The sequence below is a fragment of the Lepidothrix coronata genome, unplaced genomic scaffold (assembly GCF_001604755.1).
Source record: "Lepidothrix coronata isolate B3197 unplaced genomic scaffold, Lepidothrix_coronata-1.0 Scaffold4, whole genome shotgun sequence".
NCBI lineage: Eukaryota > Metazoa > Chordata > Aves > Passeriformes > Pipridae > Lepidothrix > Lepidothrix coronata.
In genome coordinates, this window is record NW_016690184.1 from 6,823,203 (window position 1) to 6,848,866 (window position 25,664).

The following is a 25,664-nucleotide window of genomic DNA, read 5'->3' on the forward strand; positions in this document are numbered from 1 at the left end:
ATTTTCAAAAGACACATTGTTAAAAAGTTGGGGAAAACATATAAGCTTAAAAAAGGCTCATGCAATGCAACTACCATACATCCTACAAAAGAAATTAAGGACCCACTTGGAAAGAAATGCATGGAACCAGGAACAGCACCAGACAACTTTACATTAATTAGACAATCAGCCAGCTACAGACTTGGGGACAAAACACTCAGACATTGTCTTCTGCAATCTCATTCTTATTCCTTAATGTCTGTGTGGCTGTAACTTTCAACCTTAACATCAACACGTGCGTTGGTTTTAGTTTGTTTGGTTTTTAATATATAATATATATTTAATATAAAAAAATTATCTGCAATTACACAGATTAACTAGTATGAGGCTATGAAAAGGCATATATTCCCCATCGTAACTTCACATAGTAAATGTAAAACAAAATTAGCATGAATGTATCCACTTGCTCCAAGCTTTCTCACTGGATGCATGGCAGTACACATTTTCAGTTTCAAAAACAAGCTTAATGTTTTAAATACAATTATTGCCTGATTATGATTAAATTATAATTATTCCTGATTTTGTGCCAGCATTTCTAAGTATAACCTGTTTCACTAGGACATCATTTGAAATAAAAGCAGCACTTCAGAGATATACAATTATAACCATCACATAACCAGAAGAGGATGATCTTACAAGGTAGGTTAGTATCTGCTTGCTGATTCTATTGCTCCAATTGTTTTCAAAGGCGATCAAATGAAATAAAGGAATTTCCGAGATCACCTTCGAAACAACCTTATCAAATCCACTGCTTCTTCAGCCCAAGGCTTCTCAAAGAAAGAAACAACATGAAAAAGAAAACTAAGGACCAATAAGAGCCACTTTTTTTTTCTTTACTATAGCACAGTCATAAGAGCTTGGGTCTAAACTTTAAGATGGGTCAGGAAATCAAGGGACCTAAAAATAAGTTTGTGAGTATTCACAAACAAGTTATATTCTCTTGATTGTAAGAAAGCATTACATACTTCACTCCATAAAAAGTTAAAACATAGTCTAATGAAAGCTATTACAGTAGACTAATAAGTAAATAAGGTTTTCATGAGCAGTCCTGCACCATTCCAAGATCCTTCCAACACACCTGTTCTTCTAACTAACTTTTGCTGTGGTAAGTATTAGAAATAGGGTCACGTTGTAATCCTTTAAGGAAGGAAAGCAGATGCTGGAAAGCACTTGCTCTTCTCAAGTGCAGATGCAGAGATCTCCCAGTGAAATAAAACCTTTGTTCTTCACAAACAGTACTTTAGAAATACCCAGGCATAAGCACTACAGCTTTTCAAAAATGTCTATCAAGTTTTATTTACATAACTGTCTCACTTCATGTACCTGACATTCACATATAGAGATTAAAAATTAAATTCAAAATTAACTGAATTTTAAAATAACACTATATAATCCTTTCTCTAAAAATTAAATAGTGCCGACAGAGGAATTATTCATGTTTGCTTGAAAACAACATACACAAGCTGTGACAACTTTTCCCCTCTGAGGTACTTTCTCTGTAATTTGTGGTAAAATAAATACATTAAGTCAGTCATGCTAAATAGCTGGTCTTAAATCTTGCTAAGAAATCCCGACCAGATTTCTCAACCACAGCTCTGTATTTTCATATTTCTGATAACAAGAACTGTCCCATCAAATTTGAGACATTACTAGAGAAGCCAACCCAAGCTACTAGTCAACTTGGTAAGACAGGATAAGACATTCAATTTTTACAATTCTATAGTTGAAAGTAGAAGACATTCAAACTTTTGCAATTCCATAGCTAAAAAGTTTGCAGACTCATTAACATTTTTATCCTGCTGCAAGGCTACAAGCTTTTTTGGATTTGGTTTGGGTTTTTTTTTTTTTGTTGGGTTGGGGTTTTTTTCCCCTCAAGGATTATTGACTTCTGCAGTACTTTCCTAACTACAACCAAGAACATAAACAAAAAAACCCCTCCAAGTCTGTTACTGCCACTGATAAGTGGCTTATGCCTGTTGTACTCTATATTCAACAACAGTTTATTTTTAAGTAATTTAAAAAGTTTTTCAGGACCAAGAACTTTAGAACTGCTGTTTCCTACTAATATACCTGTTAAGGAGAATGACTACATTTAGGTTTTGATGTGGCAATATAATGCCAAGTCATGTAACTTAATCTTGCTGAAAGGATCCATAACTACTTATATGAGATTCCAGTAAGATGTCCTTTCATACTTTCAGAAAAAAAAGTTTTGTCCCCATTTATCTTTTAGTTGTCACAATATTTCTTTAGAAGAAAAAAGAACAACAAAAAAAACCACACCACCAAACTTTTTTTATGCAGTTAAATCCAAATTTTATCCGAAAATTCTAACTAATTTGCTTCTGGGCTGAGAATTTAAAATGAAGTTGGACCAAATAATGTTACTAAATTAAAACAAAAATTGCAACTGCAGAACTTGAACTCATTAGAAAAGCAACACTTTTCAATTCAGCTGTTTACATAGTACCTGTTTTAAAGCATGTTTTTTAATACAGATAGAAGAAACTATGCTTATCCCACTGGTCAAATCTTTGAGTAAGCTATCAAACACTTTGTGAAATAAACACAAAAGTCCTTACTTCGTTTAAAAAATGTTCATATTTAAGGTCTAAGTTTCATAATCTATTGATAATTAATAAATATATTAGAAAGAATATACTCAAATGACAACAAGTTACAGGCTTTCTAGTTCTGGATACAATGCCTGTTTACATAAAATTTAACTAATGCATTTTACATGAAAGTGTGGGACCATTCATCATGAGTTTCCAACAGGAGAGTGTCTAGAATCAAAGCAAATAGCTGGGATTCTAGTACAGAGATCTAGATGAAAACATGCCCCAGTTAAAAAAAAAAACAAACCCAAAAACAAATCTCTTCCCCTGGACACATGAAAACCTGTAAAAAGCCTCATTTTACCTTACAGGAACTACAGCTATCAATGACACCGTCCTTCTAGGTCTCAGTGAAACAGCATGTCTTAGCTCCAGGATCAGAGTTTTTCAAAAATAGCCAAGAAATGCAACTTTGGCCTGTACCTTCTCCAATAGTGATGCAACAGGCAGGTCAGCCTTCCCCTCACACTTTGCAATTTTAAAGGTTTGTTTTGGTTTATTTCTTTTTTCTGACCATTTCCATAAAAGTGGGACAGAGGGCATAAGAAAAACAAACACCAATTCAAGCACTAAGACTTACACAAACATCCACTACTCCTGAACTACCAATATAGTTTCCAGGGCAAGCAACATTTACACAGCAACACAGAGGATAACAGACAGTGCTGTTTCTGGGAGAGATTAAAGCTTTTCTTTCACAAATATAACTGAGTTATTTGTCATTTCAAAGGAAACTGAGGGTGGGAAAGGGGGAGAGCAGGTTCAGTAAGAATTTCTTTTTCATTCTCCTCTTCCAAAAGAATCAGAAAGTTGCTTCAAATCACTAGTTAACATATTTAAAATTCTCATGCATTTCTGAAACATACTCCTGGTATTTCTACGTGCTCTGATGAAATGCTTTGGCATTTAGAAAAAGACTCATCATCAAATTCACAACAGTTAGAAATATACAGTGTGACCTTTAAGTGTCAAAGGCTAAGGTGGCTTAGCTTTCCAGCAAGTCAGACAGTCGCAAAGGTAGGAGGATTTTGAAGTATTCGGATCTGTGAATTTAATACAAGATCGTAAAAACATTCTTTTTGTATCAGTATTTCAAAGCATTCTTCAGAATACGATGAAAGGACTAAGGCCACATTTCCTGGCTCCAGAACTACCACACAGAGCATGTTGCAAAGGACACCACAATACATGACCATGCTCAGAAAGATTGTCTTAAAGCTCCAGTAATGTAATAAGAATCAGTCCGAATGAACACTTTGCAATCGGGAACACATTAAGATTACAAATAAGTAAAAGGCTTTCAGGCACACAGGAAGCCCCTGAGGCACATGAATCATGTCAGACGTAAGAAGGCACACTGCTGGCTACAGCAAAGCCTCACTTCTCAAAGATGCAACTCACAATGAGAGTCAATCCAGTAAGACAGAAGAGCAACATCTAGCCATTAAAGGTCTTTTGTTGTTAGTTTTGTTTGAGATTTTTTGGAAATCTGTTGACCAGAAGAATAATTTTTTTCTTGAAAGGCTTCAATACTCCTACTTGACTAATTTCTACATTATACAACGATTTCTTAAACATCGTAAGGCTAAGGCTTTATCAACTAAAACACAAGTTTTCTGATTCAGTAATTGCAATGTCTACCTACAGAATCTGCCAAGTCATATATCAGATTTAGGCAAAGCAATGACATTCAAAAATGCAGTAAAAATTTCAATATTTTACAGTGAGAAAGACTGCAAAAATGCCTGCTCTCCCCCAATCTTTCTTGCTACTGTAGTATAGTCTTCATACTTTCAACAGCATAATTTTAAGTAACAGGAGTCACCATATGTTCCTGCAACTGTTCATAAAGATATGCTGTAAACCAAGTTATTAAAAAAAAATTTAAAGAAAAACAAACTAACAAAAAAACCCAAACCAAACCAAACCAAACCAAAACAAAAAACCAAACAAACAACCCAAAGGAAAAGACCAGAACTACAGGGCTGTATAGAACCTAAAATCTTTTAGGAAACTTCTTTTAATATTCTTCTACAGGGTAGCTCACTCATAGGACAAGAACTATCAGCTTTATCACAGGAGAAACCTACACTCAAAGGCCCCAGACAGAACGCTTTCTGCAAGCAGTCTGAATCAGCAGAGCTCAGCCTCAAAAGATACTGCTTAAAGGAAACAACAGGAGTCCAAAAAATAACAATCAAGGGCAGCACTGTAACACCACAAACCTAATTAGGGTCAGACTCAAGGAACTCCAGTACTCAATGTCCAAATTGCAACACCAACCAAAATTAAATCACCAAACCAAACAAAAAGTTGTGCATCTGCCTAACATTACTAGATATCTTTTTGATGTGGAAGATAATAAGTCCCAGTAGTTTTCTTTTTTCCCCTCGTACATTCTCAGAATTGAGAAACTTCTGCCTAAGGCCTAAGGGAACTAAAAATGTTAAGGCTAAGCTGAAGCATATACCATCTAAGTGACAACCCTGGCATTCCTAAGAAACCAACAGTGTCAGATCTATTAAGAAGCAACTTAGTGAGAACACCTGAAAGAAAACAGACGCTATGACAAGAACTAAATGGTGTACAGCTTCTACTTACGACCTAACAGAACACTCATCCTACAAATTCAAGTCTGCCTGAAGCCAAAGATAATTTCTACCACTTTCTAATTTACCTAGAACATGATCTCTCCACAGCGGCACAAGTTCAGGGGAAAACTGGGAAGAAGTCCTGTCTAGACATCTATAGCCGAGATGTCCTCCTAGGCAACTGGCAGATGTTGAACTGAGCACCTTACCACCAAGGAGAGAACAGAATCTAGGTCTTCCATTTTCCAGTTCTACGGCTAAGACAATCCCAAAAGGTGAGTGCCACCTGTTCCTGTGCCCTCCTTCGGGAAAGCAGGGACCTCCCTCAGTTGTTGGAAAGGTGCCTAACCTCACAAGGGAAACATGGCTCGTTGCAGCTTTAGTAAGGAGCTGTATTTCAAATATAGCTCTATGTACATTATCAAGCAGTTGCTTTCACTAGACAGCCCACCATTCAGCATATTTTTTCCCCTGGATCATCCACTAAAACACCTATATCTCATACACTGTTCAGCAAAATGAGCAACAATTTAAACATTTACAAGGGTCTGTGCTGTTCTTCTGTAGCAATAACACTATTTTTGTGAAATATATAAGGTCTGGAACAGTTGGCTGCAGTAACCACTTAAGGTTTATTGCTCTGTCTTTTTGGAATGCTCAGTTGTACCTGGGAAATACAGCATGTGAAACTGCCTAATATTACAACACTAAAGCCACAAACTCATTGGTTCCTTGGAAAAACGAATGACAAATACACCAAGAACACATTCTTCATTAGCAGCTGTTTAATTCAGGACTGGCACAAATATTATATAGGCCAAAAAACAAATAGCTGCATTCGCACATGCAATTTAAAACCATCTCAGGACTTATTTGTTCCATCTCAAAATTGCCTAAAAAGCTTAGCCATCTCACACTCTTGATATTTCTATAGCAAATTTCACTCTCTGGCATAGCAAATACATTCCATGAGTTTAGGTGACTCAGGTCACTGAATTAAACCAGTTTTGAATGCTTACACAACTAGACCAAATGAAATAAAGACTACAGGTCAAAACGTGAACTAGATAAAATATATATACTTACTGAAAGTAAACCCATGTGACATTCATGGGACTAAGATTATTATAAATCATAAAGACCAAAATCTGGCAAACAGACCAAACATTCTTCACATTAACCATGACTGTGACAATTGATTTAATAGCAAATCTTAAGTTTAAAAACCTGGAAGAGAACGTTCTGTAGCATAACCAGAGTCACCTAGTGGGACTGATTTGTAACCAGTAAGGCACAAATAAATGGAGGAATCAAAGTTCAAGTTAAATGCAAAACAAAAAGTATACTTGGTTACTATGGCTTTCTCTGCAATTTCACATTCATTGACTAGATAAAAGAATTAAGTTTCAAACTGATTGACACTGCTTGCATCCCTCGAATTTAATTTATTTTTTTTATGCTGACAATGAAGGCATTTGAAATAGGATAGAAAGCAACTTAAAAATATCCATCTCTGCTTTAGGGATTTGCCACAAGGCTTTCAATGTAAAAGCAATGCATCTAAGACAGGAATACCTGACTGGACTAACATTAAGCCAACAGTCATTTATGAATCTGCTAATTCAGCCAACATTCCCAAGGTCTCAACTTTTTAAGGAGCTGTTGCTATGATAAAGTCACCCAGCGGTAGTTCTGGTACCACAGACCAGGCAATGATAATGAGAGGGTCTTGAATGGTAAAGCAGATATCTCACGTCATTCAACTCTTAGGTTTGGTTGCTCCAGATGATGTTCCCTCTTTGATCCAAAAGAACCCAATCTGTAAAAATTCCCCATCCCCTTAACAGAAATGCAAATACTGTTTATCAGAAGTATGAGATGACATTGAGCAAGTCAGTGAAGGTAATAGTGCTTTTCAGAATAATTTAATAGTGGCTAATCTACTGATGTTCCCAGCTAGTATGTCATTTAAGAAATGGAGATAACTGGCAGCTCTGTATGTATTTGTGCCTTCCTGTAGTAAACCAGAACACTTAACATTTGCAGCTCTGCAAGGTAACTGTGCAACGTCCTCTCCCTAACCCTGTCATCTAAGGAAACCTCTCATTTTCATCCATGTCCTTTGAAGCATCGAACACAGAAGATTGGCTGGAGAAATATTCAGACCATACAGAGATGCCTCTCTTGCATGCCTGGCTCATACAACTTAATCAACAAGTTGGAGACAAACTGATTGCCAGATTTACAATTCCCCTTATCTCACACAGCAGACAGACTTTCTCATATTAATTTCTAGCATTAAGTACAGTTTACTAGCTGGCGAGATCTTCTGATTGCCTACAAATTTCTCTGACTCTGAAGATCTTAAAACATATATGACTTCTATGCTTTTTAGGTGTTTGTGTTGCACTGCACTCTCAAAATAAGTATTTCAGTCTTTCAGGGGTTGCCTGACATCACAGGCACCCGTAATTTAGATCCTGATAGCTCTTAAATGGCCTTGCCTTATAAAAAACAGATGAGCTCAGCCTCTTCTAACCTTAAACTTCATGAAAATCACCATAGATCCATTTTAAGTAGTACTGGAAAGGCAAGCTAACAATTCAGTGAGAACATAGACCTCAACTGGTAACAGGGATCAGCACCCAGTAATGAAGATCTGTGCTCATAGCTCCAAGATGATTGTCTTGGATCCTTCATAAGTTCAGTTACAGAAACCAATGCAGAGGGAACACTACTGAACCTAGGCCAGTGCTGAAGCAGTTTCAGTTGCTCTCTCTCTGATTCAGCTTGGCTGAATTTCCTCAGATTTTATGAACTGTACTGTAGTGCACATGTCAAAATTTTTCTTCAGGTTCAGAGTGACCTTCCTGGCTTGACTGCATGCTAAACACCCCTTTTTTGAGAGTATGTCTATGGTAGGTCTCTTCTTCAGATGATCTTCTTTACGCTGGTCTGCAAGACTGCCATTCCACTATGGCTGAAGCCCATTTGTCTACTCTCAGCATTCCAAATAATTCAGCATATTCTACAAAGACTTCTGTAATTTTCTCCAGGAGATAAAGTCTTAATTGCATAACACATCATTACCTCTTTGAGGAAGAAGATATGTACAATGGAACAGATGAAAATACCTATTGCATCCACCTTGCAGAAGAATTAGTTTAGTGCAGAACAGACCAAATCTGAAACCTGCATGTGGAGGAGCTCTACACAGAAAGGTTGAAAGTACTCAGTCCAGTGGGTCAAGGCAGCACGCAACATTGTATGAGATCAGGTAACTCCTGAAGAGCTTCAGCCAGATTAAGAATTAGTAATGCAAAAATAAACCAAGTTCTACCTTGGCTCCCCAGGCAGGAAACAGAGCACTAAAGGAGGGTCTCTGTGACCCTGTCTCTTAGGCATGATCTCTGACAATGTAGCTAACACTCCAATTTTATGTGGATCAAGCATATAGAAAGACAACACTACAAAATACAGCCAAAGGAACAACCTCTTACATTACAGATTTACTCTTTGCCCCACTAAACTGAACAGCAATTTCTCTTGACTTCACCAGATGCAGGACCTTGCCCTATACACATGCTTCAAGATGGTCTATATAAGAACGTACTAAAAACAAAAACTTCAAAAGGGTTTCTTTGGCATATCTGCATAAAACACAATAATTACCATGTTGAAGTAAGATCGGATTTTGACCCCTCTTGCCAAATCCCAAACTATGACATTTCCATCGTGTCCAGCAGAGAAGAGAACTCTTGGATCAAACGGATGAGGTTCAAGCACAAACACTTCATCTTCATGCCCCTGAAAATAAAGACACACCAAGAAGAACAAGAGTATTGTCTCAAATACTTACCTAAGAATTCGATATGGTAACACTAGCAACTGCCACATCAAACTATGAAAATGTCCAAAGAACTATTTTGATGACACTTTAGCATTTGGTAATTTGGGGTCTTAACATTCCACAGATTTCCATTTTTTTAGGCAGAGTATTAGTTAGGAATTTAATTTAAACCAATAAAGAATCAAATATACAAAAAAATTAGAGAACAACATTTCCAAAATTAATACTTTATTTTAAAGCTTTGCACTAAGTATTTTCATCTCTAAGCAGAGCATCTAGTTACCTAGAGTTACCCATTTTCTCAGTTACAAAAAAAAAAAAACATATTAGTAAAATTATTGATTTATTTTAGCTAGAAGACTAATTTTTTGTGGAATGATGTGACTCATGGAATGACTAGGTTGCACAAGTGTCTGCTTAAACAGGGCAAATTTATCCATTAACAGTATTTCAAAACATTTATCACATTAAATAAAGGCAAAAAAAAATCCAACAACTGTTTCCTTCTCTCCTTCAAGATGGCACTTCAGTAAAAAAAACCAAAACCAAAGAGTCCAAAGTCAGTTTCAGATATCTTGAACAGCAGGGGTTATTTGCAACTTTAAAGCTTTATTTTCTAATAAGCAGCTCACAGACATCTCTATTGCACTTCAATTATCTGGAAACATTTGTCAAGGCAGTTTTCAGATAGGAAAAAACATATGAGGAAGAATGTTGATGATGTACACATAAATTTTGCATTCAGGATAGATAAATCAAGATGGTACACTTTACCATGAGAATGTGGATGAGTTGGCCAGTAAAAGAATTCCAAACTTTCAGAGTCATGTTATTTACTGCAGTTATAACAGAGTTGTCATGGCGGTCCCATGCCACCATGGTCACTTTCAGCTTTGTGATCTTATCTTCAACTCCTTGCAAACTTTGTCTAAAACCAAAGAGCAAAAAAATTCAAAGCAATCCCAGTATGCCAAAATAGTTTAATGCTACTAACAAGTAGAAGTATTTCTGTATTTTGCTGTATTATTAAGAACAGATGCATTACTTCTTTAAGAAACTGGAGAAATGAAAGATATTTTCCATTATGTAGCACATACAATTACAAAGAATTGTAGATACTTAAACAATTACAGGGTCTTCTTAGTATCTTACATAATATGTTGATCTGTTTTTTCCAGAAAATGCCCTCTGATACATGACCTAACTCAATTAAATTTGATAGCTACAGTATTTGTTGTGACATCTAAAGAATGAAAATCCAAACTAATCAACTTATGAACATTAATTTGTCCCGGAGAATATTTGTATTAAGTAGTTTGAAATATGGAGAAAAGTATTCTACACCTTTAAATTAGTTAAATTCTCAGACTACATTTAGTAGTACACCACTACCCCTGTATCACTTTACTATTGGTAATAATGGTGCTTAATCTTGCATGAAATCCAAACAGTAGTCATCTGTAATATAATCTACCAGAATACTCCAAAATTACATTTTTGTCAGTGTGGTTTAAAGGCTAATCACCCTTGAATTCTCAAGCACATTTATTTCTGGGAAACTATCAGCCAAATGCAACAAGAGCATGTTAACACCAAGTAGATAGACAAATACAGAATCTTCCATATAGAAAGCACTACAACACATTACAAAATGGTATATATTGTACAACTCAATAATAGAAAATGCAGTTATGGCCAGATTCCTTTCTAGATTTGATGCAGAACCCAGGAGGCTTTATAAGCTGAATTCACTCTTCCCCTTTCAGTGCAGCAACTTCATTTTCTTTGATAAAACTGTGCTTGTGTAGAAAAGATCAAATTTGGAATTGCACTTATCCCTCTAGTCACAAGAACAAAACAGAATTCTGCTAAAGGTGCTTTACAGAAATGAGCAGTTCACGTTCTTGGACAAGTTCAGCATTTATGACCACAATGAAGAAGAATCTGTACTTATTTTCTCCAGAATCAGTTAAAATTAAGAATTTTTACTGAGAGTAACTCGGTCTATTATCAAAGTACCAGCATTTTATATACTCCTGTCCAACAGTTTGATAGTCATGCTTTGTTGCATCTGTCCATAACTAACAAGATACTGTTCCATTTAAACATCTAACTAAATTACAGCTTAGTTAGCCTTCTCTTCCATCCCTCTCTTGATCTCTCATATATATTTCCACAATATTACTCCTGAAAACATTTTAATTTTTTTTCTACTAAACAGTAGTTCTTCAAACCACTCCATATGAATAGTAAGGGGAAGAAGGTTTATCCCTTAAATCCATTGTACATCTTTTTAATATGTCAACTGGAAAACATCTTCATGCCAAAATAAAAAGGTACAAGTCACAATTCCTACTAAGTAATTCTCCATCTTCAAGCCTCTTTTGTTGCTTGTTCTAGTGTACAGAAGTTTCTCATACCCCTTGTAAATTTGTTTTAACAAATGAGAACCCATTAAAGAGTAAGTGATTTATTTGCTCTGGCATGCTCTATGAAAAGAACCCTGTTCTGCTCAGTCTCAAGAACAGATCTGACCTGGTTTTCTTGCTCAAGAAATAAATGTCTAAGCCATATAAATAAGACCTTTAATGGGTTTTGAATAATTTTTATTCTTTTAATCTAATCAAAATACTAGTGGAGCTTGTATTAGGACAAGCTAGCTTCCACAGCTGAATATGTAGTCAAATATCTATTTTCATTGGATTTCAAGAGCTATACACATTTAACCAATAAGAATTTATGCCCCACTTCTTCTTTTCTCTTGCAGTCTTTTTTATTTTATTTTTTTTAATAAGTCACTAAATTATATCAATGGCCCTCCAGAATCTATCTGATAGCAGAACATTTTACATCACTTACCCCACTGGGCGAGTAGCCATATCTAACAAAATGCTTTTCCATTCCTTTCGCTTAAATTGCCAGATTCGTGCTGTTCCATCACGGCTTCCACTCACAAATCTAACAAAAGGGGAAAAAAGTTACTCAGAGATCAAAGGCAGATCTGTACAGAAAAGACACTTGAAAATTAAATTCCAGAATTTAGAACTCAAAAAAGGAAGCTATGAGTAAAAAGTTCAAAGAGTGTCAGAATGCTGTACAAATGGTTTGAGGTGAAAACCCCTTCCCATACCAGCAAAAAAATCAAAGGCCTGCAAAAAGTCAAACCTGCTTCCCTATCCTGAACCCCTTCCAAACTAACTGTTCGTTGACCTTTGGTGAGCTTTGCTGAGTTATGACATGGCTCTGGCACAGGAACACCATAACCCAATGAGCATCCTAAGACTGATGCTACTACATTAGGTAAAGCTAAGGAAGAAACTGAAGGGGTAAAAACAGCTGAGGGGCCAGGAGAGCCCTGCCAGCAAAAGTACAGACTTGATTTAAACCAAAACCTACTCCTATAATGTATTTACAGTATGAAACTCCAACTCTGATATCTTCTCTGGCTGACCTGATCCAAAAAAATGAACCCTAATGATGTGATCTCTACTCCCAGTGGCCAAGAATAAGCTAGCACTGTATAAGTATTACGATATTTATCTGAAGACATTTATTATTTCCCAGCTTGAGTTTCTCCCCCACTCTTTTTTTCCTGAGGTTCAGAGGTAGGAGGAGGAGAAAGAGGTGGGTGGAGCAAAATATATCATGATAAAAGTGTACATTAGAACATCAAATAAATTTGTCAGATACTTCATAAGAAACTGAACTTTTTTCTTTAGCATCCTTCATATCCAACATCCAGAACTTAGTTAAACATTGAAAAAACATTAGCCTAGCTAAACAAAATATTGTTAGATCTAGTTTGATGTTTTTTCTGTATCCAGAAGTCATTTAACTGAAAAAAATGTTTACATATTAAAATATATCTAAAAATGCATGTATTTTATATGTGAATATATATACATACATACATTTCTTAGGAAGAAATTTCAACTATTTTTATACTCCTTAATTTTGGCAAATTCAAAATACTTTCATCATTACAATGAAAACAACTGCAAAACTGAAGAAGTACTATTAAAATGAAACAGTGAGACTCCAATAGCTATACATGATTTTACTGGATGAAACTCATAACAGAAAGTTGTTTTTTTTTAATAACTACTTCCAGAAACTAGTATTCACAAATGTCAAAAGACTAGATCAGAATAAATATTGTGCTTACCTGCTACTACTATTAGAAAACTGAATGCTGTCAACTTTGTCCTGTACAAAAAAAAAGAGTAGAAAAAGAAAAAAATCAAATTTCTCTGATTTATCCCATTTTATCCAAATTATTATTTTAATCAAATACATATGTAATTTTTAAAAAGTATTTACAGTATGAAACTCCAACTCTGATATCTTCTCTGGCTGACCTGATCCAAAGAAATAAACCCTAATGATGTGATCTGTACTCCCAGTGGCCAAAAACATTCCACCTGAGAAAAACAAACAGATAAGACTTAAGAAAAGAGGGAAATCTACTGTTATTACAGCATCTTCAAAGGGATGTAACATCAAGTATTTCAACTTATTCTCTGAAATTTATAGATGTATCTCATTTCAGCTACGCCTGTAACTGACCTTTAAGTAAAAAGAAGATTTAGAAACTCAAAAGTTTAACTGGAATTAAATTACCTCACATATACTGTCAGACAAATATGCATTAGCAGATGTATCTGAAAGATTAGCTAACTAGAGTAATTTGCTTGCAACTAAGCCCTTAGAAGCCTAAAATTAAATGGAACTAGAACTTCAGTACATTTTAACATTTTATCCAATTATTTATGTTGCATTCTTCTGTTGCCAGCTCTGGAATCAATGAAATTCAAACCGTGAGAACTCAGTAACCAACACCTTCTTGTACAAATCCCTATAAATTACACCTCAGATAAAGCTGACTCTCAGAATCATTCTGAGAAAAAGGTTTTGTATCATGTTTTAAAAAGATTTGCAGTCACAAGAGACTTACTTTCAACATTTCATATTTAATCGTTTTCAAGAATTTTCATAGGCCAAGCATTAATGCATAAATTCTAAATTTCTATTTTAAATATTTGGGAGTTTTTAACAGCCACTTTAACTCAAATCCATCTTATTAACAAAAAATATGCTACAGTAACTGTACTGTACTTTATTTTACTCTTCAAATGACTTCTTACATTGATACAAAGGGGGGGGGAAATAAAGTCTTTTACCAGCACTAAAAGAAGAACAGATCATTTGGACTCCAGGTCGAGGACGTTCTGTAAACTTCGTTGGCCTTGGACTACAAATAAAGAAACAGTTGAATAATTTCCTAATAGGGCTTCAAAATAATAAGTCAGTATCATAGAAATAAAGCACAGAAGGATAAAATTAAACATGAAAGAACAGATGGCTGCCCATCTATAAACAACTTCGTGTGACTATGCTTCATGATCCGATCTTTAGGGATCGGACTAAGATGGACTAAGATGGACTAAGTAATCAATGTATCAAGGAGAGTTGTATCACAACTTAAATCCCATTCCTCTCTTTCCTCTGATAATTCTATACAAAACACTCTCCTAAAGTCATCAGCAAAGCAGAACAGAGCCAGTTGCCCATGAAGTTCAGTTTTAAACCACCGGGTGTAGTGGATCTCTAGTTTTCTCCTGCAGCACATGGCTGCTTTTACAAGAGAGAAACAGAGCTTGGCACTCTTTATAAACAAGGATAACAGAAAAATTTAAATAAATTTGGAGTTTTTCACAGTATTAGAATATAAGAGTTTCTTCAAAGGACATATATTCTTTGTGGGCTAGTTTCAAATACTCCTCAAAATACTCTCAGGACAATGGTTAGAAATTTGTAAGGGATTTCACTTTATGGCCCTTGCTTTCCACTAGGCATTTCAGAGCCTGATGTGGAAGCAGAACTAAAGCTTCAGTGGATCTGGCACTTTAGGAGTGTGTAAAACCAAACCAAATCAGATCACGTTCTTCAATCACTACTTCAATTCTGTTCATGCACTGCAGCAACCTCAAACCAGTAGGTGGTCTTGCATAGTATGCCATCTGCAATCTTCCCTCAAAGAATTAACTTACTAGAGAACAGCAGCACTACACCCACATTTGTCATCACTAAAGATTTCTTCTAACATAAAACAATGCATATTCAAAATTTATCCAAAATGTTCTCTTTTAAAAGCAAAATGGCCTATATAATTCATTTCAGCTGAAGGCAGATGCAAAAGAGATCTTTCTCCACTGATCAGTTATAGCTATCTCAAAGCAATAAGCATTTAACCTTAGTGATTCTAATGCATAAAATAAAGTAATAAACATCAGCAATCTTTCTCCAAATTGTCCATTCAGCATAGGCTCTTTCTTTGACCTTTCCTTTAGGAGTTTTAAGGTAACTCCCTGCAGATTTGTGAAAGCAAACTTCACAGCAAGATAGACTAAACAAGACAATGATCTATTTTACAAAATAGCTGAAATCCTCCTTAACTGAGATACTAATATAAAAAGAACTATCAGACAATTCAATATGCAGCTTATATAATTTGGAACAAGTGTAAATAGATAAACAGGCTGCTGTTTTATTCCACTGTTGTTTGCGAACTCTGCCTTTGGAGTTAGGACAGTTGCAAAATAGAGCAAGTAAGCACTTACGTTCTAGTTTGGAGAACCAATTTAAATTCTTCAACTTATGTCTCTCTCATGTTTAGGCATTAGAAGACAAAGGATTATGTCATTCTTCTACAACAGAGCAGTACTGTGGTCTTTCAAAATGAGTTGGGCAATCAGTATTTTTGGAAAGCAAGGAAAGAGGACAAAAGTAAAATTTCTTGCAACACAGGGAAACCAAGCTAATTGTTTGTCCTCGTTGCAGCCCAGTAACCTATCACTTTACAAATATTCTCAATGCACTTATTAAGTGTTTTATTAATTCATTCATCTAAGCCCTGCAGACTAACCTAATTGTGGTCATGTAGTAGCTTAAGAAAGACTTCTTCACAGAAAACAGATGTGTATATAACATCTCCAAATTAAGACTTCGTTCATAGATTAATGAAAAAGGTTCAGCATATCTGAATTCTGATGTATGACCAGCCCCTTTAACATCAAGTATCTTCTGCATAAGAAAGCAGATAGAAAGTATCACATCACACTGAGGACAATTGAGAAATCAATGTGTTATCCAAAAACAGGAATGTCAAAAATCATCAGTACACATTTTTCATGAGTTTTTTTTTCCTCTTTTTAAAATGAGGGGAGAAAAAAATATAGAAGAGAATAAAAGCAGTACAGTAAGCTCTTCTATCCAAATCTGTGAGACAGTTATACTGCCTTGTTCATATGGTCTGTCAGTAACAGGCTAACACTGGAAACTTGTGATCCAAACAGGTGGCAGAAGCAGAACAATAACTCTCTTGTCTCAGAGAAGATACATATGCAAATATTTTGCACTGCAACTAATTTAATTTTGATGCACTGACCAGTTGTAATAATTCTGCCTTCAACTTGAAGCACGTTATTTTTCAATTTCTGATGACCCAAGGCAGATTTTTCTCTTTCCTCCCTACTGTCAACTGACACAGGATCTAACTCCTGTGTTTTCTATCCACCCAGAATAGTAACAGAAGATTGAATCCAGGAAAAGTCTCCATCACCTAAATTTTCAACTGTTTTCCCATCTTGTTTGGGCCACATCCTTTGAATTCTTTGCCTGAAGCAACAAGCAATCTTATCATTCTTCTTTTTGGAAACTGATCTACTTGGAATGTTACTGCTTTTAGGCATACATGGTAACTGCCTGGTCAGAAATCTTTTCAATGTAAGAAAAGCAGCACACAGAAGGTTCTATAATACTGAAGAACATGCATTCACACTGGTCACAGAAGCATGTGAACAAGATTGCTCACTCTCCTTTGAACAATGTGAGAATTTTGTGGTCAACTGTGCCAATGTCTGTGTTTCATCCTATGACACCAAATCTACTGTAATGTGTCCTTTTGTAGTTCATTAAAACAGAGCTCTGTCACCAGACATCCCCTGACTGGGCTATAAGCCTGACCCAAATACTGAACATGCCTCAATTAATAAGGTTATAAAAAAAAATTGAGAGACCGAGATGGGAAGACTAATTTCAGAGATAGTGTTAATTAATTAACTGCAGCAGAGCTGCTGGCAAAGCTGAATTACAAGAATTTTTGCAATCTAAGAATGAAACAAACATTTGCAGAGATTAAAAAAAAAAGGAAAACACAACTGGAGTAAGGCACTAGGAATTAGAAGGCCTTTAAGCAATGTCAAAGTCTATTTTAATGGCAAATACTACAGTTTTCAAGGTAGTGAGCTTTCCAATTTTTCATTATCTCTACAGAGAAATAATTGCTCCATAATATTTGATCTTATTTTATAAGTGGGGAAATAGGAACAATTTTGAATTTCCTCATCTCCTGAAGAAGCTACAAAGATTCCCTTCAGAGAGTTCTTCCCAGGAGAAACTAAGTCCAATTTTCAGTTAAAGACAGGGAATTGATACAGTAGACCAAAACATCCAAGCCAGGTTCCACTGAAACACTTCTCAGTGTAGTTAAAAACAAAACTGATTATTTTTAATTCAAGAGCACACTGAACACAATAGCGTATCTCAACTCTGCCTTTCCAGTATTTCACAAAAAAATTCAGCAAAGTACTGCTGGCACCGTCAATCATCTTGAAACTTCAATCAACTACGTGATCATCATGAGGCTCCCCAACATCTCATACTCTTACCCCACTGCCATATGATTCAAGCAGTGCTCAGCACAAAAAGTGGGGTGTGGGATATCTGCATTTTTTTTTTAAGTAGCTAAAATTTCAACTTCACCATCAGTCACCGTTTGAAGTATTGGATAATTTAGTAACACACATCACTGATAGCAATTGCATTCTTGAAGGACAGACTGCAGTCAAGCTCAGAAGGAGCATGAAATCAAGTTCTGACTTAAGAATGTTACAGCACCCTTCACCTGTACTACTCAAACTCTTGGTCTTGCTTGAAAGCTCCAGTTTCTCCTTCCTGGGGTGGGAGTGGTGCTGGAACCAAGATACGGGGCAGCAAGCTCAGAGCCTGAATAACTGTGGTAACACATCTTGTTTGCCAGCTTTCCTCCCCTTTAGAGATACTCAACAGAAGCATGTCTGTATTTTTTACAGGACAAACTTCCCACTTCACCAGTGATTCTCTCTTCCAGATGGCCTACACATCATGTTTTTAAAAAGTAACCTCCCTAAGGGCCTTATGAGAAAAATTAACAGGCCTCTTTCTTTCCTTTGATGCTCTTATATTGCTAGTACTTTTTTTCCCCCAGCATATTACTGAATGGATGTGGAGGGAACCAGCCATGTTTCCACAGTTCTGGAAGCAGAACCAGATCTAAACATGTAAGGAAGGGCAATCACCTCACTGAAAACTGTTACGACAACAAACTTATTACTGAGATGTGCTGACCATGCAATGCAGTCTCCTTGTGGGGGGGGGGAAATCACACTGGACTCCTAGTTTCCAGTATCCTTTATTTTGGTTTACTGGAATAAGCATAATGATCACAGTTAGAAAAACCTTCCTGTAACTAACAAGTTTCCCTGAACTAGTTCAGTTCAGGAAATTAATATTTTCGAGGTGTCCAATTATTTGATATTATAAAGGGACATACAGTTATGTTCCAGTCCCAAAAGACATATATGTGTCTTATTTAGACTTTACCACATTTTTATCAAGTTTTACCTTGGATCAAAAAGCATCAATTATTTCAAATACATAACAGCTCTACTAAGTTCAAACAAAGACCTATAAAAAGAAAAAGCACAGAGTTATGCCTTTTAATATCCTCATATAATGCATAATACCCTGTGGCAAGGAGTTTCATAACGTAGTTTCATGTTTTGTAAAGAACCACCTCCTTGCAATTTGGAACTTGCTACCTTCACTTGATACCCTCTAGAATCACAAGGGCCAACAAGCAATTATTCATTACATGCCCTCCTCAACACACTCGTGACTGTACATGACTCATCTTCATCCATTTGCTTCTTTCCAGACTGAAGAAATACAGCCTAATGGCTTCCTCTCTCTTTTCAAACACCACATAAAATACTTGCAGAACAGAAGGTAAAAAGGGAAGAAAAAATCCAGTCACAGAATTTAATCTGCACTCTGTTGTTAAGAAACATGAATCATTGGTGTGACATGGGTTACTAGACCACTTCCTTGCTGTGCCGCATGAGACAGCTGAACTAATCTGTTTTCTCTATGTCACTGTCTAATCAAATCTGCTGACTACTTACACATGAAAGCATTACTCAAATATCTTCTATTCTTTTAATATTTGCTGAGCACATCTCACTTAAAATTTTCATTCTACAATTACATATCCCCATGGAAAGGAATCCCTTGAGAATCTCCTACCATAACTAGTGCCAGTTTTCTCCCTCCCTAAGTTTTACCTCAAGATAAATCCCATCCAACTCCATGATTCAACCAACCATTGATAATTTTTAAGCATTCATCTGCCAGTTCATATAGTATAACCTACTTAACTCTCAAGGATTCCAGTACTCTCTAAAGACAGAATTTGTTTCAAAATTTATTTCCATAGACTCAAACTTTACTTAGGAAAAGGAGAAAAAAAAAGAATAAAAGAAAAAAGGTAAAAGAAAGAAATGTGGGCTCAAAAGGTTTGCAATGGTTTGTAAATGATCAAGATATCTTGTCCACAACAGCTCAGACTTAGGAAACCTTAAGAAAAATAAAATGGTGGCAAGGTAGCAACTCCTCCTTCACACTCCTCAGTAAGGGAGTGAGTCTTGCTTTGAGTACAGTATGTACTAGGCAGTAGCGGATTAAATGAAGTGACGTCTCAGGTTGTTATAGTACCAAAAAAAGAGACAAAACATCCAGAAAACATGAAAATAGTCAGGGTCCAGGCAACTAGAAAAGGACCTAAGCAAATGTGCCTGCAAGCTCTGCATAACCTCATCACACAATGCAAGAAAAAGATTGTAACAACAATTACCAAAACTACAAGAAAATGGAACCTACCTGCCAGGAGTATACATCCAGAAGAACACATGCCATCCTCAAAGCTAAATCACTAATGATTACTAAAAAAACATTTCCCATTTTAAGCTACAGGTGTTTTATGATAAAGGAAAAGAAAGAGCAAAAAGCATTTGAAAGCTACTGAACAAACTGATTTTAAAAAACTGTCTCTATTTGAAAGTCCTGACAATATTTTTACTATTTTTGAAGGCAGAAACTTAAGGCTCAACTTCAGCCACCAATACACAGCTGCCCAAGAATTCTGCCTTCTGCCATGCTACAGTAAAGCAAATTGTGAAAAAGTAATATAGATAAGGAAAGAATAAACATCAAAAGTATCCCATCCTAATTTATACTAGGACATTATTGTCTCCTTAGAAAATGGATTTTGAAGTCTAAATTGCAGTCATATTATCAACCTAATTTTCATTTCACTTGAGATTAAGAGATGACAACAGAGCAAAAAAGCGTCAACTTTGACATTATATTACACAAAAAAACCCCAACAGTAGACATTTTTTTCTAAATTAACAGATATACTGCATCACCCCACAAAATGTTATATTATCAACTTGGCTCTTAAGAGATAAGCAAGCAAGCTATAGCTACATCAGAAATATATCATACCCAACAATCACACACTGAACCAGCCAATGACAAGTTTTGTTTTAGTCAAATTTTTCTCCAGCATTTCTACATAATTTTTAATTACATAAAAAGAAATAGTAACAAATAAAATAGCAACTAACTTTATTTTAAGGGTGCCAGCATCCCACAGCCAAAAGCATATTGTTCCATCTGCCCCAGTTGAAGATAAGTATCTCTTTGAGCCACTGCACAGTGGAGAAAACTGGGGGAAGGGAGAAGAAAAAAAGAAAAGTTCTCCTGTTAATCTGTTCCAGATGTGCTAAGAAGTTCTGTAAGTCATTGACTTCTCACCAAAAAAACAAAAAATTAAACAAAATCAAATAGCAAACCATACTTAAGGAAACCAAATTGTAATGAACACCAAAATAACACAGTGCTGTCCAGAGTCGCTCTTCCTTCAGAACAACCTTCTGGGTTACTTGCCAAAGCACTCTGGGTTCTCCCTCCCTCCCCACCATCCAAGTTGCACAACAGTGTGCAACTCTAAACGAAAGCAAACCAAAGTACTGCAGTGACTGCAGTTCTTACTCAATGCACCTGTGCCCAGAATCACAAGCCTGCAAAGGAATGATACTTCGAAACAGAACTGCCCACATGCGTCATGCATTTTTTTTGAACAAGGATTATGTCTGGTGTTCTTCAAGGTCAGGCATTTTGACAATAAATGTGTTATTTCACAATGTATACCATGAAAATTCCTTCTTACTTCAGGGCTTAGTTACCAGGCACGCAATTTTATTACATTGCACATTCTCAGGTGGTTCTTTTCTCAATCAAGTGACGCATTTTTGCAAAGCAAAAACCTACCTGCAATGATGTTATAGATGCACTGTGGCCCTGCAGAACTGCTAGGGGTGCACAAGTTCGAAGGCACCAAACTCTGATCATTTTATCACAGCTTCCAGCAGCTATCATGGTGTTTTCATAGTTTACTGCCATATCAGATATTTCAGCTGCATGCCCTCTCAGGGTAGCCAACAACCTTCCATCATCAGTTGCCCAGATTTTTACAAGGCAATCATCTGATCCCTAAAAGTAAGGTAGAAATAATTTCAACCATACCATTGGCTGTTTTGATGTTAGAGTTAACTAACACAATGAACTGAAAGACAAAACTAATGACATACAGATATTCCCCACGGTTTTCCATACTGCATTCAAAACACAAGTTTACATTGATTCTCAAGAGTATATGCAAAGCATGATGCATATATAATATAGATCACAAATCCCACAGCAAATAGGTTTATGCTTCAGTAAGACACTTTTTCCAAAAATCCAGCACAAACTGAAGAAGCTGTTGCAATACATTAAAATAAAAATTTACATTAAACGTGACAGTGAATTAGGAATTGGTTCAGCGTTTGTCATTCAGTGTTACACCCACTTATGTTCCTTATCTTCCTAGTTTGATCATCATGCCCTACCAGCATTAGTATACTTACCACAGTAACATAGAGGTAAAGAGCGTGTGTGAACAGTTATTCCATTATTAAGTCTAAATAATATAAATCTCCTTTGATATTCACATAAACAAACACTGAAATGACCACTTTCTCAACAAACTTCAGAGGCTTCATCTACATATTCATACTTGAAACTCAAGTTTTGCTGGTCTTCCCACAATTCTAACAGCTGCTTGTCTGTATACAATGAATTCAGAGCCCAGGAAAAAAAATTAAGAATTCATTCCTCCATTTATCTTCGCATTTTCATGCCTTCCTGAAAGTCTAAATATCTTTGCACCTTAATACAATGATATTTGAACACTGCACAGACACAATGACAGACGAAATTTACTGTAAACATTTAATACATTTAGTCAAGTTCAGAAGCAATACAAACCTGGGTTTTAACATCTGGAGCACTGATCTGCAACTGGACACATGCAGGTGCTAGAGCAAGTTACAATGTGACACCATCATTATAAAATTTCACCCAAGTTCTTCCTATTGCATCTACTTACAGCGCCTCTGAAAAAGTTTATCTAGCATTTATACTTTACAGAAGCCAGAAGGCAGGGCAATACTATCATTCACCTTTTATAAAAAAGGGCCAGGTCTCCTAGACAAAGGAGATAGTAAGGGAAGCTTGTTTATAATTAAATTTTCTGCCTTTTGGGTAAGGAGAGCAATGGTACAGCCTATACTAGCTCCATCTATGCATAAAACTTCCATATGGAGACTCTGCAGAACACATTTCCCTTATCTGACTGCTATGGTGCCAGCCCAGGAAACAAAACTACAGTCTGTAGAGTTAACAGCAATGGACAGGTAGAATCATAATATCACTGAGGTGGGAAGATACTTTGGTCTAGTCCAAAATCCCTGTTCAAGTAGGGTCAGTTAGAGCAGTTGCCCAGGATGATGTATCCACCACTCATGTGTATCTTCTGCAAATTTACTGTAGGCACCCTCTTGTTCCATCACCCAGGTCCTTTAAGGGAAATATTAAGAGAGTACTGGTCTCAGTACCAAACCCTGTGGTACACCCATATTGACTGCCCTCCAACTGGACCTCGTGCCACTAATCACAACCCTCTGAACCTGGCAGTTCAGGGAATTTTCAATCTCACTGTCAAGTGTACATCAAGCCTGTACCTCATTAGTTTGTTGGTAAGGATGTTATGGGAGACAGCATTGAAAGCCTTGCTTCAGTCAGGAAAAACAAGATCCACTACTGTTCCCCTTCCAACTTAGTTCTTTCATCACATAAGGTTATCAAGTTGGACAGGAATAATTTCTGCTTCATAGATCTACACTGATCACCTTGTTATTGTTGATATGTTTGGAAGTGGCTTTCAGAAGGATTTGCTCCATTACTTTCTCAGGTGATAAAGACGAATATGAATGGTCTGTAGTTGCCTGGAACAACCTTCTTGCCCTTCCTGAAAACAGGAGTAACATTTGCAGTCTTATCTACTTCTTCCTGATCAAGCAGCCTGTAGCAGATACATACCCCAATGTCACCCACACTGGTCTGTCTTTAACCCTCATCCACGACCTCTCAGCTGACTCATCATCTGTCCCCAGGCAAAGCTCCATGAAAACTCCCATTTGTTGTCATCCTGGCCTGACCCTTCTGAAGAGCCTGTATCCATCCACAGCAGCAACCCAGTTCTGTGAGCTACCCAACCCCACTCCAGCTCTTTGGTCCTGAAGAGATTGTAGCCCTGAAACTACATATGTAATTCCAAATCCTCCTACATTTCTCCATAGTGCATGCACTAGTGTACAGGCAATTCAGGTAAATGTGTAGTCAGGATGATTTCTCCAAGCATGAAAGCTTTCCCCATAATTTGTTTCTTGATCTGTGTGCATACTTGGGGTGGGCCCTCTTCAGTTTTGTTGTTTTCCAGGTTTCTCCTGTCTACATCACCTCACATTCTTTGCTTACCCACCTGGTCTATCACATCCTCATATGATTGTGGTTTGTTGCCTCCCTCCCACATCTTTCGTATTCTAACAGTCTCCTCTCATCAACAGATTGGCCACTCTGTTGAAAACAATGTTTTTGCCCCATATTTGCCTCTTATGTACCATTTCACATCCTTCAGTATCCAAACAAAAAGCTTTCTCTCCCCTGCACATCTGCAGCACTTCCACAAATTAGAAATCACCAAAGCCCTTGATTCTTGTTCTAATGATAAGTTACTCTGTTAATGCAGTTATAATAGGATCCAAAGAAAAAAATATCCCATAGACAAAACTGCACAATAATCAAACCACCCCATTGCTCTTACATTTGAGTTCTACACCTCAGGCATGCTAGAGCACCTTACTAATAGGCATAATTTTCCAAAGTTTTGGACAGTGCCAAAGACCTAAATACTTAGGACATTATCTAAAAAAAAAAAAAAGCTGCCTAGCAGTAAGAACAACATGAATTCTGTAATTTCTCTCAGAATCATTGAATCAACTCAGTTGGAAAAGACCTCTGAGACCAAATCCAACCCTAGGTCCGACACTGCCATGGTCACTAGACCGTGGCACTAAGTGCCACATCCAGTCTCATCCTAGAAACTTTCAGGGACGGTGAATCCATCACCTCCCTGGGCAGCCCATTCCAGTGTCTGATTACTCTGTCTGTAAAAGCTTTTTTCCTAATATCCAAACTAAACCTCCCCTGGCAGAGCTTAAGACCTACTTAAGTCCTACTGCTGGTTGCCTTCGAGAAGAGACTGACACCCATCTCCTTTCAGGTAGTTGCTGCTGTGGATGGATACAGGCTGTGGATGGATACAGGGGCAGGCCAGGATGACAAGGAGTGGGTTCATTGAGTGAGTCTTTTGGTTTTACCTGCTTTAGCAGTGTGGGATTGGACTAGGTGATCTGTAGAGGTCCCTTCCAAACCCAATCATTCTGTAATCTGTGACTTTTGAGGTTCACACCAAATAATTGTATTATGATATACTTTCATTTCTGTGGTAAAATGACTACCAAAGTACCATCTTAGATAGGATTTATAACAGAACTAGCAAACGTGCTGCACAGAGCTTTAAAAGCAGTTTACAGGAAAAAGGGCCCCTTTTTTCTCTAAATTCTCCTTATAAAGTTCTAAGCAGATTGTTTTCACCCCTTTGCTCCCTTAAAACAAAAATACAAGCACCTATAAAGCACTTAGATTTGGGTTTTCCCCCCTCATACTCCTCAACTAATAAGTTTCCATAAATGTTCCTGTTTCTATTCAAATTAGCACTTCTATATCTAAAGCTTCAAACTGTCCACCTACTTGATGAAATAATTATCTGAATGATAGTATCAGCTCATGTTGTTCTGTTATCATGATGTAAGACTTTAGAGTATGAAGAAGGTTGTATATTCTTCTCGAAAATGCAGTCACCATCAAAAAACCCAACAAGCAGAGACAAAAGCCTACACA

The 25,664-nt window shown here is 36.6% G+C and overlaps 1 protein-coding gene across 2 annotated transcripts in view; it reads right to left on the reverse strand.

The window, feature by feature from the left end:
* The window catches only part of PHIP (pleckstrin homology domain interacting protein), a 106,658-nt gene that overhangs the window by 56,150 nt on the left and 24,844 nt on the right, over positions 1–25,664 (reverse strand). For both annotated transcript variants that reach the window (XR_001876488.1, XM_017825359.1), the window contains exons 8-15: positions 21,591–21,812; positions 20,885–20,985; positions 14,279–14,349; positions 13,419–13,519; positions 13,264–13,304; positions 11,958–12,056; positions 9,873–10,026; positions 8,921–9,055 (exon numbers count right to left, since the gene is read on the reverse strand). Coding sequence is in view for 1 of the 2 variants with exons in the window: in XM_017825359.1 (XP_017680848.1) it covers positions 8,921–9,055; positions 9,873–10,026; positions 11,958–12,056; positions 13,264–13,304; positions 13,419–13,519; positions 14,279–14,349; positions 20,885–20,985; positions 21,591–21,812 (924 nt within the window). In the remaining variant the exon portion in view is untranslated. The remainder of the gene's footprint in view (positions 1–8,920; positions 9,056–9,872; positions 10,027–11,957; positions 12,057–13,263; positions 13,305–13,418; positions 13,520–14,278; positions 14,350–20,884; positions 20,986–21,590; positions 21,813–25,664) is intronic.